A 19,713-nucleotide genomic window follows, 5' to 3' on the forward strand; every position below is an offset into this window, starting at 1 on the left:
AATAACTAAAATACTATAAATAATGGATGAACGTGGAGGGAAAGTAGAGAGATAAAGTGAAAATAATTAAAACGATAGTATATCTTTTCAATGTCAAAAAAACTAATAATTTGATTTTATTGATAAATATAAATTATTGGAGTAAAAGAGGAGAAGAAAGAAACAGATATTAGCAAATTGGTATGGAAATATAAATCATTACTTAATTGCTATATAAACATAGACCTCACTGAACTATAATAAGATTATCCTTATTACTAAAGAACTGCAGTAGATCACTAATATATTAATATTTTGCAAATCAATTTAGATTGTTCGATTGTTAAAAGATTTATCGAGATCTACAGGCTACAGCCTTTACTAATACTAGGCATGCTCTATGAGATGCAAGAGTGTCAAAATAAACAAACTGCTCAAGCTCTGTCGAACATTCTAGCTTTAGCTTAAGCTGACGCAAACCTAAATTTCAAATCAAGTCTGAGTTTAAAGCTGACTTGCTCAAGCTCAACTCAAATATAATATTTATTAATATTTTATTTATACTAAAAAGTTCTTAGTTTAACTTAAACAGCTTAAGCTCAGTCTTTGGCTTGAAAATAGGCTAGATATAAACTTTTGACTTGGGTTCTATCTGGCTTAGCCTGGAGCTTAAACCCCTAGTTGGCGTATCATTCTGCTGCAAATTAAATGTAAAATCTTCTATATAGAAATCTATCTCAATTAAGGTCGACGTCGGCAAGAATAAAGTCTACTTGAGATGATGTGAGTTAGTGTTTATCATATACGTTTTAACCCACATAATGAAGTCTGTATCACGTATAGTTATTCTTGCTGACTTTTTTAAGTTCCTTTCATAATTATAACCCGGATTGCAATCAATCAACCACGTGGTTACAACTTTGCCACGCATACCTCATGGCCCACCCACCCACACTGAATGGATTAAGACAGTGCTTGTAAATAGGATTGCGGCGCATGTTGACTCTTTCCAACACTCGCATTAACACGGGTTATAAAACTCGCAAATACTTCCATTGCACGACTCTATCAATCATCACCCTTTTTGATATATACTTTTTCAACCACAGAAGTGTTTTTCAAATCTAAAAGTCTCTATAATTAATTTTTTATTAGTTTAATTAGACGTATATAAATTTTTTTCTTAGTTCAATTATAATTTTATTACTTGATTTAATTCCTCTCTCTCTATTATTTAGTGAACTTTTCACCAAAACCTATATATTTGTAATTTAATTTTACATTAATCTAATCATCTCTATGTCGGGACTATAACTGGCCTATGGACTCTCATTTCTTAAAGAGTTTACCTAATTATTAAATTTATATATTAGATATATAATTAGTCTAGATGCTCATGTTTTAATTTATAGGATAGAAACTTCGCATCGCACTCTAACAAGTAAATCTGACTACTTCTTTCCCTTTCTAACCAAGTCCAAAATATGTTCATCTAGATGCTTTTGCATACGAAACAGCTAACGTCAAACGTCCTCTCGAAATAACCCCTCTGACAGTACCTTTTTATATTAGTACAATTTTCTTATAGCTTCATTTAACTTCAGGTGTCGACGTTCGCGAAGGTGGAGCTGAAGTCGAGGTTGTTTGAGCTTTCTCTGAATGTGATGATGAGGATGATGGCGGGGAAAAGGTACTGTCAGCTTACTTACCCTTAAGCTTATCATTTGAAGGCTTAGCATGCATGGAATTCTTCCTCGAACCTAAGAACCTATATATGCTGCGATACTATATCAATCTTCTCTATTAAAAGATTAATCTAATAGAGAATGGTGGATTTGATAGGTATTGCGGAGAAGAAGGGGAGGGTTCAGACAGTGCAAGGCGGTTTAGAGGGGTAGTGGAGGAGCTCTTCGCCAGGGCAGGCGCTTCTTCACTCTCAGACTTCTTGCCCATCCTAGGGTTCTTTCGAGGGGTGAACCGGGAGATGAAAAGGTTATCCGCAGCTATTGATGAGTTCTCCCAAAGGTTGATAGATGAGGAAAGGAGAGAGAACAAGGACAAGGGAGGAGAAAGAAAGAAGAAAACCATGATAGCAGATCTCCTATCGTTACAGGAAACGGATCCGATTAGCTACCGCGACCAAACCATCAAATCGATTTGCATGGTAAGTAGTAACATGATATTTTTTTAAGGAAAAATTAGGTTTTATATTTTTATCACAGTTTACAGGGACCCTCTGTTTAACACCCCACTAATGAAAAAACAAAAAGAATACGTATTCCTCTCGTATATTTATTGCTAGATTATCTGAATCAATCCAAGACTATTTTTTTTATATAATTTAATAAAAGAATAAGGACCAGGTGATAAAAAAAATAGACAAGAATGCAGAAATTGTAAGCTGACATAAGCAGCTAATGAAAAAATTGATTGTTTTTTTAGTATTCTAAAAAGCCCACAAGCTACTTATAAAATAGACAAAACACCAACAATTTCTTGATGCAAAAACACTTAGATCTTATCGAGCTATTCCTTTGGCTAATAAATTAAACCACGTACATAGTCTAGTTGTTTAACAGACATATTTTTGAGCTATTATTTTGAGGTAAATATTGTCAAGTTTGTAACTAGCTGTTTTAGCTCTTTTTTTATTAAAAAAGCATACCGTCAAGTTAATTATCGCTCTAAATCATCACACTGATGAGTTAGTCAACTCACCAAACAATTATTATTGCCATACTAAACTGCTTGGAATTACACCTAATCTTTTGGGTGGCAGTGGAGTTAACTACCAATTTTAGCTGAAATTATTGAGTAGTTACGATTCTTATGTGCAGAGTTTATTGGTAGCCGGAACAGAGACGACATCCAACACAACTGAATGGGCGATGTCTCTTTTGCTGAACAATCCACACACGATCACTAAAGTGGCAGCCAAGATTATAACTCGCGTCGGGAACGAACAGCTGATAGATGAGTCGGACTTTTCCAACCTCCCCTACCTGCATTGCATCATAAAAGAGACTCTTTGCCTCTACCCTGGCGCGCCTCTTCTCGTTCCACATGAATCACGAGACGACCTCATTCTAAATAACTACAACATCCCACATGGCACAATGCTATTAGTCAATGCCTACTCTATCCAAAGGGACCCTGCCATGTGGGACGATCCCGACGAGTTCAGACCAGAGAGGTTCGAGGAGGAGAAGGGGAAAGAGAAGCACATGATAGCATTCGGGAATGAAAGAAGGAAGTGCTCGGGAGAAGGGCTCGCCATTAGAGAGGTGAGGATTGTGTTGGGTACTCTATTGTAGTGCTTCAAGTGGAGGAGGATCGGAGATGAAGCTGTGGACTTAGGAGAAAGGTCGGGTCTGACACTACCTAAAGGAGGAACCATGGCGAGGGCTCTTATGGGGTGTCTAGATTGAAATTAATTAAGGAGGAAAATTATATTTAATCTTATGTGGTTTGGCTTAATTTTATAAGACCTCCATATAATTTTAAGTTAACCACTTAATCTCCCGGTGGTCATGACTAAAATTCACTAGAGGGCAATTTTAAAGATAGTTATAAGATATTATAAAGAATTGGATAAAATTTTCAACTTTCTAATAAAGATATTTAAATTTAACATTTAATTTGATCAAATATAATTAAAAACTAATGATAGCAATTTAATTAATATCATATGGGAGGTTAAATGATTAAGTTGAAAATACTCTCAGACTTTATGAAATAAAGCCTAAAATAATAGCAGGGTAAAATGCTATTAACCCTAGTCTATTCCTTCGAGGTTTACCGAGAGATCTCCAAAGAAATAGGGGGAGAAAGACAAAAGAGCATCTAAGTAGCGTCAACTAGATATGATTTATGAAGTGGGACCTACAATCTCTCTCTCTCTCTCTCTCTCTTATATTTTGTCGGCAGATCCTGTTACGCATGCTTACAAAATAGTGCTCCGAGTTGGTTAAAGTGTCATTTTAGATTATAATATATTAAGTATTAGGAGAATTTTTTACATAATTTTCATGTGTACCAATTATGCTATAAATTTAATTAATTATTATGGCGTTATTAGATATCCTATTAAATTTTCAAATAATGAGCTATATAATTGAGTTAACCATCTAACAACAATAAGTATCAATGTATTGGAATAGAGACCCATGTAAATTAAATATATATATATATATATTTTTTTTACTTAAGGAGTTGAAATCAGCTAAAGTTTACATAAACGGTCTTTTCAAATTCGATTTTGTTCACAGTGATCAGTATATCAAGATCTGGTGGGACCGGTGTTCCTTTGAACATCACCCATCATGATCCAATCATGGCCCAAACTCATTCCTAGATCTCCCTCAAAGTTTAAGAAGCCCGTTACCTCATCCCAAACTTCCAAAGTAGACAAGCACCCAATTTCACTTGGTCATATTTAAAAGTAGTTTGAATAGCCCAAATTTCTATAGAATTATGTGGGAATTAGGTTTTCCTTAGGAAAATTGAAAGGGATTAAAAAAAAAATCATCAATTTTTTTTTCAAATTAAATATTTTCATAGAGAGTACCCCCTTTCCTAAGAAATAATTATATATGTACCCACAACTTATTTTTTTTTTTCAAATCAAATTTAAGGTATCAATTATGGAGTTTTATTTATCCCTTTTTTTTGGGTAGTTGAATTAGATTTATTTATTTAACTTGTATCAACTATAAAAATACATAAATCCATACCTTAATTTGATCCAAATATGTACTTTTAAACCGTCCCATGGTAGCGAAAATTAGAGAGCTTTTAAAATAGTCAAAGTGATAAATACATGTAGATTATTAAACTATTGCTCATTTTCATATTAATTATTTTGTTTATTTTTAATGCCACGTTGACTTTCAAATTTTAAAATATTATATTTTAATTTAGGTTTTTTAGATACTATTTTGTTTTTATTTTAAAAGAAAGAGAAAAAAAAATGAAGATAGATAGGTATCTAACAATTTTTTATTAATACCTTTACATATCATTATAGAACGAGAGAGACAGTTAAAAGAGATCAACTGACAAAAAAAAATTTCAACTGTCACAAAATAATAAACGAGGACAAGGGAAATTTGCATTTAAAACCTTGTATTTTTATCTTTTTTGTGAACTACCGACTATAAATTTAATAGTTGCAAATCAAGCTCACTGTTTTATTAAATATGTGCAAAAAGTATTCTGAGTTTGATTAACATAATATCTGCAAACTATTATTTTTTAAAACATAAAAAATATCACTATTTCCTTGGTTCTTCACAATTAGTTTCTATCTTTTCATGTAATCTCAAATCAAGAGGTAGTAATTTCTTTTCCTCCTCCTCTCTTCACTATATTAACCCAAGGTATTTTGGGTTGGGATTTGGGACTAAATCAGGGTGTTTTGTGCATATATTTATAAGAAAAATAGGGAGCTCAATTTGTAAACAAGAAGGGTGTTAAAATGCAAATTTCTCTTTTGTATTAAAATAGCAATATTTATTAGTTCAGATAGTATTAATTTCAAAACGACGAGCGCATCCGCCGTTAGTTACGACCAAAATAATCGGCAATAGAACGTCTCCGTTTGCAAAAAAATTTCACTTTCCTGGACAGACCTGGATTCCACTTCTTCGAAGATGCTTTTATATTCCTCTGCCGCCCTTTGAGGAAACCCCTCTTGCCATGGTCGATTGGTCCTACGACTACGAGCGCGAGGTATTTCGATGTCAAAGTCCACCATCACCTCCGTCGAGCTCAATTACCTCGTCTTCCGCTATCTCCACGAGTCCGGTCGGTATCCGAATCCCCCAAGCCCCCTTTTATTTTTTGATTAATTCTACCATTCTTGGGTTCTTCGTCGCTCCTTGTATGTTTCCGTTTGATTTCTAGGGTTTCCTTTGTTTACAGCGCTGGTTTATTATCTTTTTTAGGGTTTGGAGCGGGTTCTTCGTAACACGTGAGAGAGCATCGGATTGTTAACAAGTTTATCTAGGTTTATATTTTGTTGCAAGTAGAAGAGACCATTTTGTTAAAAAAAAGAACTCCTGAATTTTCTCCTTCGAGCACTTCATAATGTCTGAGTTTCTTATGATCGAATTAACTGTAAATGAATTCGCACCAATGGTGACCATGACCTAAAAAGAAAATTTCTTTGTTAAGAGATGCTGGTTTTGTTTCCAAAATTTCCGTTAGCATAATACTGGGATGTGGGATTGCCTAATTTTGGCAAATTTGTTTTCTCATGGTTGGTAAGGGTTTTACCTAACCTTTAACAAGTAGCTATGGATATATGGGTTTTCTTTCTTTTTAATGGATTTATGTCATTTTACTTGCTAGTGGCACACGCCTTTTCTCTTCAATCTTTCTTGAAATTTTCCTTCTCAGGCATATTTTAATCTGATTTTTTTCGTGATTTTTTTACAAAACTGCTCTTTTTTTCTTCTTTTAAAATTTGCACGACTGTGGCAATGGTTAAGCGTACCATGATATCATAACATGTTTTCTCTATCATTAATAGAGGGTGATTGTGCCCAAAAGTTTTGTGTATTGTAGTTCTGGGAATTGCCTAGCCATGTCAGTTTCAATTGGCTTGTTTAGTCTTGTAGGCTTTTGCATGTAATTAACAAGTGCCTTGTCTGTTTTTGCCCTATATTCTCACTGTTACTAAGAATTCTTTATGTTTTCACTGTTTCACAATGTTGTGAAAAGCGCCTGTAGTATGCGGGCAGCCACCCCACTGCATAACGCATAGTCAGCATGCAGGCGCCTATGCGGCCTAACATTTTTATATATTAAAAATATTATATATGATATTATATGTACTATTTGTAATATTTGGTTAGTCATAAACTTCTATACATATGAATGTGCTAAATACTAAATAATATGTGTACAACAATATTATATACACACAAATAACATTTGGTAGCATCATATTTTTATTAAATATATGAAACTACAACCCACGATTGCTAACCCTATCCATGTAAACTATCAAACGGGTGCCTAGAACCACCAAATGACCTCCAAAAATTGCATACGAAGTCCAATCGCCTTAGCAGTCCACCAAAAACTGCATATGTGGCCACTAGAAACCGCATTTGCAATTCAACCGCCTCGCTAGCCAAAACTGCCTTTCAAATCACTGCTTTTTCGGCTATTTCATTAATATAAAAGTGCATCATATCTTGTGAGAAGTAAGCTGTGCATGTGATGCTAACACATATGAAATATCCAGGTTTCAATCATTCAGCATTTTCTTTAGGATTTGAGGCGGGAATTAACAAATGCGATATCGATGGAAATTTAGTTCCACCTGGGGCACTCATAACGATTGTGCAAAAAGGTCTTCAATACATAGAGATGGAAGCTAATGTGAATAACGTATGTTTTTTGCATATAAACATGTGATTCATGTATGTTTTAGTCATAATCTGCTTTTTTAAGAAAAACATGTTGTCTGTTTTCTTCATGCATGGTAATTTACCAGAGTGACATCGACATTGATGAGGACTTTTCCCTTTTAAAACCTTTGGATCTCATTACAAAAGATGTGGATGAGCTGCAAGAAATCATAAAAGAGAAGAAAAGGGAAAAAATTCAGAATGATCCTGGTAAGGACAAGGAAAAGGCGAAGGAGCATGTTGATGAACCAGAACGACAGCCTGGAATTGAAAGGGAGAGAGAGAGGCGTGATAGAGACAAAGATCAGGAGAAAGAGAAGGAGAAGATAGAAAAAGATAAAGAACAAGAGAAGGATAAGGAAAAGGAAAAAGAAAAGGAAAAGCAGCAAATGGAGCGAAAAGATAAAGCCAAACTTGATGAAAATGCAGTAGGTGGAGGTACTGACCCGTTAATTATATGGCATTTTTTCCTGCCACGTAGGAAATTATTTCAAATTATTGTATTTTCTTTCTTCTTGCTTGTTCTAGATTTGATACATACTGGAATAGATATAAAATGAAAAATTCAGAAAGAAACCTGGGATATTCCACATGCAAAGGAACCCTTCGATCTAGTTGGGCAGTATAATGGCTAGGGATAACTTTATCATGTCGTATGACATTAATATGTTGTAAAATGTGAACTTTTATTAAATATTAAGATTACATAAGCAAGCTTTTATTTACGTTTACTTATAATGGGTCTAAATAGGATGCTTTTTCTTTTTGATTTACAGATTCCACCCTTACCAGATTGAAGAGATTGATCCTCATCTTGTTTTAGATACTCTCTTTTTTTTAATCATTTTTTAGACTGTTACAAGTAAAGTTAGAAGATTTAAATTAATATCCAGTAGTCATTATAGTCTTAAGTGTAATACACAATGATGTTGTGCAGTAAGTAGTAGGCTAGTGTCAATGAATATAGAAGCATGTTGATGAGTGTATGGGATTTATAGGAAGAAAAACTATGTGGATACTAGTTCAGTACTTGGTACATGATTTCTTCTTGTTTAGTAATTTTTTATTTATTTTCTCAAGTATTTTTTGTACAAGAAATGTCCATTTGTGACTTCACATGTTCCACTTATATTTTTACTTTGTTTCTTAAAAAATAACTACAAGGATCCTAATTTTTACATGAACATAAACAAGGAGATGCTTCTAATCTAGATCTATCTATTTATTTATGTACATCAATTTTCATAATTATAATTTGTTTAAGACCAGTTGTATTTCCGGCAAGAAATTCAGTCAGAAGAGAACCTGTAAAAAAAAAAAAAAAAAACAGATGTTGGTCTTTCAGTAGATTTAGAATTGGATATAAATAACAATGTTATATGAGTAAAAAGAAGAATATGATCGAGTTTGGAGATCTTTGAGTATTTTGTTGGCTAATATCTCAAACTATGAATGCTTAACACTTCGCTGCATGTGCATTCTACATTTAGAGCGCTTTTCCAGTTTGATTTCATTTGATATTGTTATGAGTCCAAGTGCTTATTTGTGCATTAACTTTTGAAAAGTGAAAATCATTTATTTCCTTTGATATGGATGACCTCATTGAACATGGGAGTTTATCACAAGAATGGTTTGTCATCTCTTTCTGCTAAATGCTAATACATTGATAACTTTTTTTTTAATCTCTTAAATCATCGAACAGGACCTGAACCAATGGATATTACCCCAAGCTCTCAACCGGCAGCTTCTGAGATCTCTAGTTCTGATGTAATCATTTTGGAAGGGCATAATTCTGAGGTTTGTCATTTTCTGGCGCATTATACTTTCTTGATGTTAGATTGATTACAATGTTCTATTAGTGGTAAGTTTTCACTTCTCTGTTTTTTTTCAATTAAGGTATTTGCATGTGCATGGAGCCCAACAGGTTCTCTTCTAGCATCAGGGTGAGTATATAATTGCAAAAGTAAGACTAGGTTTTTTTAGGAAAGCACTTCTTTTATTGAAGCAAACACTTTAGGGAGTTGCTTTCATCGATACCTGTTCACTTCATTTTTATGTTGCTTATATACATCTGTTTTTCTAATTGTTTCTTCTGAAAAGGTACTGATCTAATTTTAGTCACACTTTAATTGCTACAGGCCTACAGCACCATCTTGACATGTTCTTAGAACTATGGTGTAATAAGTATCAAGCCTTCATTTCCAGGAAATGATAAACAGACATCTAGTCCATTCTAATCATCTTCTTGTACTTATTTATTCATATTCTTGAATGGCATTTAGTAACTGGCTAGTCACAAGCCTTTACTTATGAAATTATGGTTGTTATGATGCACAAAGTTTCCTAATGTCTACCTGCTAACTATTGAATTGAAAATTGAACATCTATCATTCTGACTTCTGAGTTTATTCTTGCTAGTTCAGTTTGAGTTTCTTTGGAGTTGCTTTTAAGCACTTTAGGTGGATCCATAATGTTGCTATTGTGATTGGTAGCTCTGGAGACTCGACAGCAAGAATTTGGACAATTCCAGATGGTCATTGTGGTTCTAGTGTGCAAACAACTCCGGCAAGTGTCCATGTTCTGAAACATTTTAAAGGTAGAACTAATGAGAAGAGCAAGGACGTCACAACCCTTGATTGGAATGTGAGCTTTCTTTCTTATCACAGTTGACGATATCCTGTATTGATTGGAAATATGTCTTTATATTACCTTTTCAAAGTTTACTCCACTTTGATCTTCCTAAACCAATCATGTTATGTGATGTGTTCCTGGAAAATTTATATGGTCTGCATTTTGATCTTCCTAAACCAATCATGTTATGTGATGTGTTCCTGGAAAATTTATATGATCTGCTTTGTTTGTTCCATTGGAAGAATTTTGGACCTTTTTTTTCTTTCAATTTTCTTTCTTTTTATGGATCTATACTGCAGGGAGAAGGTACTCTACTTGCCACGGGTTCTTATGATGGCCAGGCAAGAATATGGAGTAGGGACGGTAAGTTTGTTCACTTTGAATCCCCCTTTTAAAAAAAAAAAAAAAGAATCTGATGTCTTGTTTTCTTCAACTCTAAATCCTAAATTTATTGTACTGCTTATGTGGTTCATTTGCTTAATTAATAATGTTAAGCATATTGTTAATTACAATTTACATGAATTCAAGGATGATCGTGCTTGTGGCACGTGCTGGTGTGCCACTGGCACGACATATGTTGCGGCACTTGTCAATCGTGCTGCAAGAAAAGAGGCTCCACTGGTAGCCCGGAGGGAGAGAAAGAGGAGAGAGGGAGAGGGAGAGGGAGACTACTTACCATGCTGCCCTTGCTATCATCCTTGACGACATTCTTGTCGTTTGATTCGCTACTTAAATTAGATCCACAAAGCGAATCTTTTTTATTTCAGCCCATTTGGGCTGTCTTCCTTCGGATGATGCTTGGGCACACTTCTCTCATTGGGCAAAGGCAAGGCTTCACAATAATCCGTAGGAGGTGAGAGGAGGGATGACGTGTGGCACCCCTCATGCCACGTGTTGGTACTATGCCGACACGACTATAATTGCATGAGATCACTATATTCTTTGAGAAGAAAAGGTGGGGAAAATCCTAGTTCTTTTATTTAATAAGAGTCATGAAGTAGCTTACAAATAATAAGTTACATAAGGGGGGAATGTTAAATAAAGCTATATGTTATTTTTAGGGTAGTGTATTCCTAGTTTCTCCTTGTATAAGAATGCCTCATAAGAAGCCAGCTTTGGTGTTGGCCTCCTTGGAGTTCCTTCACTACTTCCAGCATATATTAGCCAATATGTCCTTCCTAATTTGATGAATTAACCATCCATAGGCTCCAAAAATATTTAGTGAGCATATAATTCTCCAATGCTAAAAGGAGGTGTTTAAGAAGGCCCTTCTAAATGTAACCAACTTATTGATAATTGTGCCTCTGATACTTTTAAAACAAAGGGTTATATAGAGAGATTGCCAAGAAGACAGTTGATAAGTTACCACAATTTGTAGTGATCATCATGTTTTTGGTCCTACTTGTATAATTATGATTGTTCCATTAAAAAATAGAAGATCATCAATGCTTTGAAAGCCGGTCGCAGTGGTGGGTGGTCACCTCATCGCTTAGCGCTAAGATAGAAGGTGGGCGACAAAGGATCTAGCATTTTTTATATATACAAAATTTAAATAATTATATATGATTTAATTTTAATACTAGTATAGTATATATAAAATTTCTAATAATGCACTACACTAAAATATGAAATAAGATAATCACAATTCACAGTTCATAAACAACAAGTTCACAAGAATCACACAAAATATCCAAAACATATAATATAATCAAATATTCAAAATCGACTTATCAAATTCATAACAAGTAATCACTAATCACTAATCAGCAACCAGTGACTATGAAACACTCGCCACCAAATACACGTGGCTCCCACGTGGTTTCCACGTGACCTGTTGGTCAAGTTTCTACATAATAATAAGATAAAGACTATATTTTTATAAATAATACAATAAAAGAAATTCAAAACATCACAGGCCACAAACAAGCCCCAAAATATATATCCATACAACTTAAATAGGGTAAATACCTGCGTACCACAGTGAAATAGATAAAAGAGACTATGAACAACTTTTCACCAGCTCCTTACGAACTCGGAGTCATCAACTAATCTGTAAACATTTCCACCGAAATTGGTGAGCACAAAGCCTAGCAAGTATACACCTCTACACTCTAAAAGTAGTGTAAGAAATGATGTCACAAAATATACATGTATAACAATATAATCATAATAATGCATCCATGCAACATGTCTGTCATGTCCGCGCATATAATATGAGGGAACATATGATATGCATCATTGAAACTATCAAATATTTGCTCTCATGCTCCCACAGAGCAGTAGCCATAAATCATCATGATATGCTCATCGAATTATTCACTACATAAACACATGCTCACCAATCATCTCATACATCGAGGAGGGATAGACATTTAGCGGTACTATCGCCCGTACATGTCTGGTAACGCTGCATATCACTAGTTGTTTGTGGCCAACAGACTAAGGATCATAGTCGTAAGTTCATATCTTCCTCTCTACAATCATCACCGCCCACAGCGGGATAGTCAAGAGCACTCAGCTCATCAATGGAAGCCATGGCCATGCGTTATCAGGTACCGCTAGGTCTAAGACCCCTACCTCCTAATCATAGTTTTATATTACCAGTGTCTAGTCTCTGATAGGACAATGTGATCGTCTGAATGCCACTCAGACTAACAACCTCAGGCGTAGACCATTTATCTCATAGGCACAATACAATGAACTCTACTCTTAACCTCAGGTTGAGTTAGTGAAGGGCCCTGCCTAGTCCGGACTTAACTACGTAGTAATACATGCAAGTAGTACAATGATCATATCATCAATCACATATCATATACATCAAAGTTATCATACTCAGGTATGCACCAACAATCCGTAAATAACTATGAAGCAATAGAATAAATATGATAATGTTGAGCAGTAAATAAATTATTTATACACATGTGATTTATATATCATGAATTCATAAAGTCAACATCACATTAATGTTACACTATTCTTAGACTACGAAGGATTTACTTGCCTGACAAGTTTCTAAGTTAATCAACTTCAATTGTGCCACAGATCATCCTTGCATAGCACGGAGTTCACCTCGATAATTAAAGTAATAAAACATGAGCATAACAATTCTACCACTAATTAATTAAATAACTCTACTGACATCCCATATAGGTTTGAGTAGGTCCATGACGGTCTGACGCACCATTAATAGTTATTAATATAATTCTCATCATATTTACCGTTCCACTAGTTACTGTCGATTCGAAGTAAATAAAATATACCATATTGGGTTAATTTACTTTATTGAATATAGCCGCACATCTAATATAGATATCAAACTCCAATTAGAGATAAATTCCCATTAAAGCAATTCGTAGTGGTACTCTCATCTATCGCCTCATTTATTAATATTAATATTAATTTATGGCAATTACTATATCTAACAGTACTATTCCTTATTGATAATTAATATTAAGGCTCAAGTTTGCCAACAATAATTAAATAACATGACTAAAGTAATTTAAAACAATTAGGGAGTAATTACTCTATTTGGGCTACCTCAAAGCCCAAGAGTCCAACACAAGTCCATCAGATTGGGCTTAGGCCCAAGGCCTAAAAGGAACTAATCTTATAATGCCTAAAGGCCTCTTGGGCTAGGCCGCAGCCCAACCCAAACAACATGGGCTAGGCTGCAGCTCGACCCACCAACTTGGGTTGGGCCGCACCCAACCCAAGCTCGAGATGGGCTGAGCGCGGCTCAGCCCAACCTCACAGCCAACCTCCCATCCTCACCCGAGGCATGCCGGGAAGGAAGGGAGTGGCTGCCGGCGATTGCCGACACCGATAGTCTGCCACTCACCTGCTGGCCCTTCTCTCCGACCAGGGTAAAAGGCACACGAGGTGCCGACCGGTGAGGAAACACGATTGACATGGAGGGGAGAGCTCAATGGCGATGAGGGGAGCGGATCGACGAGTCACCGGAAAGATCAATGAAAGACCCATGCTAGAAGGATGAGGGGGTCAAGGGGAGTGCGCACAGTGCGCGAGTGGCCAGCTAAGGTGGCCGGCGGCGGGGAGAAAGGCTCCTTCATGGCCGGCAGCCATGGAGTTGGCCCACACCGTCGCCTAGGCTATGAGAGCCCCGAAGCAAGGTGCCAACTACTCCCCCTTGCGGAGGTGAAGTTGTCGGGGCCGGTGCGGAAGGCACGAAGCCGCCGGCCGACCAATCACCCGACAAGGCCACCTATGATGAGGAAAAAGGAAGAGAGAAGGCACTAACAAAATTATTAGCCCAAATTAACCTTGTGAGCCGGAAGGAGACTTATCGACGAGTTGATCCACGGTGATGGCAAGCTCTGGTGACACTCCGGTGCGTGTGAAGAGAAAATGGAGAGAGTGGCGGCTGCGGGGGGTAGACATGATCAAATGGCCCAGCCCGCCCGTGCCCGGCCCGAGCCCGAACTACCCATGGGCGGCACGGGCCAGCTCTTTGCCCGCCCGACCCGGCCCGAAAGCCCGCCCGTTTGGCCCGCAACTAAGCCCGCCCGTCTGCTACAGTACTTTGCCCTTCTGCTACAGTAATTTATCACTGCTACAGTAAGAATATTTTGGTATTATACCATTTTGCATTATTTTAAGCACACATTTAAAAAATTTTAATTTATTTTAATTTTTTTAAAATGGAGGAATATAAATATATATTTTTTAAAATAAGCTAATAGTTAAAAAATTCTAAAAATAGCTAAAATATGGGTTGGGTCAAGTGATTGGTGGGTCAGGCCGGCCCGGCCCAACCGGTTAGCCCGATCTCTCACGAGCGGTAACGGGCTAGACTATTCTAGCCCGGCCCGAGTGATTGGTGGGTCGGGCCATGGACAAATACTTAAGCCCGGTTGGCCCGAAGAGCCCGGCCCAAACCCGGCCCAGCCCGCCCGATGATCATGTCTAGCGGGGGGGAGAGAAGAAGAGAAAGAAAAGAAGAAGGAAAAGAAGAGAGGGAGGGGGAAAAGATAAGGCAGCGCACGTGCCGGGCACATCCGCTCACTCTTTTTTTTTTAATTGGAACGGGATGTCACAGATTACTTCCTCCACTTAATTCACATTTCAAATTTCTATAATTAGCAACTAATTAGTTATTCCTCGGATTAATAATGCAAGACAGTAAAAAAAATTCAGTAATTTAAATTCACATACTAATTCACAATCAATTCCTCCAATTAATTCCTCTACCGAGCATAACAAATTAAGAGTCATTGAACATTTGAACAATCAATAGTTTAGGACTATGAAAAAAAAGAAGCTCAAGAGTTCAACACTGTTTGCTGTTGGTGAAAAAAAATAGGAGAGACTGAGAGAGTGAAAGAGAGTGGGAGAGAGGGAAGAAAGATCAAAGATCGTGCCATGCTTGCCGCTGCCGACTGTCATCCACAATCATTCGTCGCCGTCCACAATCGTTCATCACTGTGCTTGCCATCCGTACAAGGGAGAGCCAGAGAGGACGTGGAGGGACGATCGAAAGAGGGGCTTATTTTTTGCCCTTTAGCCCTCCATTTCAGGAATTACTTTTACTAGGTGTTCTGAACATCGTTCATGTAGCCACCACATTAGACAGGACATAATGCTCTTTTTGTGTTTTCTTACCAATAAATATGTCCTAGTTCTAAAAGGCAATACGATAGGCCGATAGCCCAAGTTATTTCGTACTCATTTTCTTTGAATTTCTTTTCTAAATGATACAACTTCACCTGTGTTTTGCATAAATCATAATGGTGGTGGTCTCAATTCTTTCAATCTTGTGCAATTTTCTTGTGCATTGGATTATAAACACTTTGACATATACTATCTATTTTTTGATTGATGTCAAGGTTACACAAGGAAAAAGAAAGTGGTATTTACTTCTTATAATCTAACATTATTACTCTACTAAGAATTTTTTTTAATCTTTTAGGGCATCCTTTAGTATGTTATAATCTAACATCTAGTAAGGCATCAATAATTTATCTTCTAATATTTATACTCCTTTATTTGTTCTCTTGTTTTGTCTTTCTTGTGGAATGAACAAAACAAGCAGGAGAATTGAAGAATACATTGATTAAGCATAAGGGACCCATTTTCTCATTGAAATGGAACAAGAAAGGCGATTTCCTCCTCAGTGGTAGTGTTGATAAAACTGCTATTGCATGGGACACAAAGACATGGGAGTGTAAGCAACAATTTGAATTTCATTCAGGTAACAATATTATTTCTTTATTTTCAACTGTCCTATGATGATTATTCAGGTTGCTTTCAGATTTATCATATTGTGGCTAAGATTATACATTGTTTGTTCTTTTCCTTTCCCAGCTCCTACGCTAGATGTTGATTGGAGAAACAATAGCTCCTTTGCAACATGCTCAACAGATCACATGATTTTCGTTTGTAAGATTGGAGAGTCTCGTCCAATTAAGTCATTCGCTGGGCATCAGGTTTATTTGTATCTAACTGTTACACATAATATAGCTGAGTCTCTACATTAGATTCCAAGAAGCCTTAACTCTTAATATGTTAACATCACATTCACATTTATAACATTTAGAACGATAACATAGATCTCAAAAATTATTACATCATCCAACTGCATTTCTCCTAACATATCCTTGTTGATTCGTTTTCCCCCTACAAAATTTATTCTTATGAATTGAATGTTCGATTGTGTTTTTCTTTAGGTCATACATAAGACATGCTAATTGCTAAGTTAATCGATGAAATCTCCAAGTTAGTTAGTCATTTCAGTGCAAAGTTAAGAATGTGGCGTACAAAGCAATTTAGAGTTCATTTTTGTTCAAAATGTTTCTTCTTTACTTACGAACATTTCTATTGGAGCCTAAGTCTTGAGTAATTTTCACTAATATGATTTTTCTTCACTGAACTTGTAGTTGAATATATCGTCGTTATAATCTTGATTTTTTTCAATAAGCACTTTTACTAGTATATCAGAAGTGTTTTGCACTGGAGAAATCCTATTTTGTTCTCTGTTGTGTGTTCAGTTCAAGGGAATAAGGGAAGACAGAAGCTAGCTTAGGAGCAAGCTTGCAGAAATTGCGAAGCTTTGCCTTTTAATTTGATGTACATTTGTGTATAGTTGAAAAGTTGTCCTTGAGAGCCTGAACTATTGTGGTCAAATAATTGGTGATTAAGATATTGGCACTTATGTATTCTACTAGCTTTATAATACAAGCTCTTTGAGTGGGTTCCATGAGATGTTTGTCAACTTAACCCATATTTGTATCTACATTAGACAATCCAGATATTAAATTGTATGAGGGATGGGCAAACCTTGACTCACATTTGGGAAAACTTGAATATGAACTGGATTGCATTGGATATTATCCAACCATTTTCACCGTTATTCTCGCTCACGCCTGACTTCATAGCACATTTGAATTTCTTGTCAGTACTTATGACCCTATTTCAAAGTTCAAAACAGTGGAGAAGTATGATATTATTGATATGTCACTAGAAACTTAGCAGTTTTCCAGTAAATACTGATTATAACCTCATGGAGTATATCTTTACATATCTTTGCATTGTTTCTTTCTTTCTTCAGGGTGAAGTTAATGCTATCAAATGGGATCCAACTGGTGCTTTGTTAGCCTCCTGCTCTGATGATGGGACTGCAAAGGTAGTTATCCGGTATTTTAGCTTTGCTATGTGATGATGAGACTGCAATGGTAGTTAAGCATATTTGAACTGACAATTGTACCATGAGATGTGTTATCCAGTATTACAGCTTATGAATGAGCTTTCTGTAGTAGTCGCATTAATATTGTTAAGTCAAACAAGATTACTGCTAGATCCATTTATTAGCGTTTAACGTTTTATCCTTGTCTTGAGATATAACTTTTTATTGTTTTTTGGGTTTTCCATAGAGCCATAGAACTTCTCTCTGTCATACATGAGCTCCTTTAAGATGTGTAGTCTAAACTCCATAATGCATTGTTGTTTCTTTGCATTCAGATAGTCATACAACTATGTCAGGCTAATAAGTTGAATAATATGTTGGCAGATATGGAGCATGAAACATGATAAATGTTTGTATGACTTCACGGACCACAGCAAGGTTCTAATCATTTGCTCAACGCCATCCTGATACTCCTTGAAGAGTAGCTGAGTTATTTTCTTGTTTCAGGAAATTTATACCATTAGATGGAGCCCCACAGGCCTGGGAACGAGTAACCCCACTCAACAATTAGTTTTGGCAAGGTAAGTGGTATTATGTTTAAATTAAGAACTATTTATATATTCTGTTTGAAGGCATAAATGCTACGTGTTAAATATACCATGCTAGTGTGTACCATTTGTCAGCATGTACTGCGCTGCTTGGCACATGTACCTCCTGTTGCTGGCGGCGCTTAATCCAGGATATAACTCATTGGAAATCAATTGTGCTTTTGCAATGTAATAATGAGCCCGCAGCACTGAAAGTCCGTCATTCTTGGAATATTAATGCCTTAATAGTTCTTAAACCACCGTCCATGCATATGAATTTCATATCTTGATCTTGCTAGTGTTCATAAATTTTGCTATCATGGGTTATTCTATACTGATTAGTGATGTTGCACATACTCAGCGCATCCTTTGACTCAACTATCAAGCTTTGGGATGTAGATCAAGGACGCATTCTGTACAGCTTGGATGGCCACAGGTATAACTACAGAAGCTTTTATCTAAGTCCTACTGACACTTGTAATTTGATTTCCCCAAGCATATCCTTCATCTTTTGTCATATGCCATACAATTCCCAGGCAACCTGTATACTCCGTTGCATTTAGCCCGAATGGCGAGTATTTGGCAAGTGGGTCGCTGGACCAGTGCCTGCACATATGGTCTGTGAAAGATGGGAAAATCTTGAAGACTTACAGAGGGGGTGGTGGCATCTTTGAAGTTTGTTGGAACAAAGAGGGCGACAAGATTGCTGCCTGCTTCTCCAACAACACCGTTTGCGTTATGGATTTCAGAATATAGTGATCATTAATACGCTGGGAACAATTTTCCAGTTGCAGTGGCAGACAGTAATATAGATATGGCCTCAGAAACTACCTGGATCCATCATCCATATCTACTGTGCTGCAAGCCTGCAACTATAGATCGTCATTTACCACCGCTAACCTGGGTTTTTAGTTTTGTAGAATTTGGTACTTTTGACTTATTGTGTTCTTGGACTCAGCTTGGTGTTGACTATATATCTTCCTCAACTAATTGAAATGGATAGATATGCAGTGATCAATTGTGCAATAAAATTTTGATGTTGGTCGTTGAGTGTCACTGCCATCTGATAGTATCAGCATTTTTACCTTGTTATTCTCGTTACTGTTATATAAACTCGAGCATTTACTAATGAGTTTTGCTGATTTTTTTTTTGTCATTTTTGTATCCGGCATGAATTTATCCTGTCGTTATTCTCTCTGGTGAAAAACAGCAAGTTTAATTGGTGTTGCAGTTAAATCGCTGCTGCAGGGATATCCTGAGTGGTTGTGTTGCACTGGATAAGATTATGAATTTCAATTTACATGTGAATGCTCGTAAGTTTTTATTTTCTTTTGAATAAAACCTAATTTATTGATTTCATTTACTGTTTTGGATAAAATTATGAAAAACATCTCTTTAGTTTTTGTCTCTATTATCACCCACCCCTATTTCTTAATTTTTTTTATTCTTTATTGATCAT

At 36.2% G+C, this 19,713-nt stretch overlaps 2 protein-coding genes across 2 annotated transcripts; both read left to right on the forward strand.

Annotated features, from left to right (window-relative positions):
* The first annotated feature begins 1,425 nt into the window (after positions 1 to 1,425).
* Positions 1,426 to 3,462, forward strand: LOC140796734 (cytochrome P450 81Q32-like). Its single transcript, XM_073149816.1, has 4 exons — positions 1,426 to 1,508; positions 1,584 to 1,669; positions 1,822 to 2,143; positions 2,817 to 3,462. Exons 1-4 carry the CDS (start codon positions 1,476 to 1,478, stop codon positions 3,291 to 3,293), a joined length of 918 nt encoding a protein of 305 aa, XP_073005917.1. The 5' UTR covers positions 1,426 to 1,475; the 3' UTR covers positions 3,294 to 3,462.
* A 2,059-nt stretch (positions 3,463 to 5,521) lies between these two features.
* LOC140796547 (WD40 repeat-containing protein HOS15) lies at positions 5,522 to 19,310 on the forward strand. Its single transcript, XM_073149590.1, has 14 exons — positions 5,522 to 5,784; positions 7,232 to 7,377; positions 7,484 to 7,835; positions 9,100 to 9,194; positions 9,294 to 9,340; positions 9,890 to 10,040; positions 10,328 to 10,391; positions 16,078 to 16,236; positions 16,350 to 16,471; positions 17,593 to 17,667; positions 18,052 to 18,105; positions 18,175 to 18,248; positions 18,616 to 18,690; positions 18,791 to 19,310. Exons 1-14 carry the CDS (start codon positions 5,718 to 5,720, stop codon positions 19,008 to 19,010), a joined length of 1,701 nt encoding a protein of 566 aa, XP_073005691.1. The 5' UTR covers positions 5,522 to 5,717; the 3' UTR covers positions 19,011 to 19,310.
* Positions 19,311 to 19,713: the final 403 nt, after the last annotated feature.

This window comes from Typha latifolia, chromosome 10 (genome assembly GCF_019914945.1).
Source record: "Typha latifolia isolate L0001 chromosome 10, TyphaL0001v2, whole genome shotgun sequence".
Classification (NCBI taxonomy): domain Eukaryota; kingdom Viridiplantae; phylum Streptophyta; class Magnoliopsida; order Poales; family Typhaceae; genus Typha; species Typha latifolia.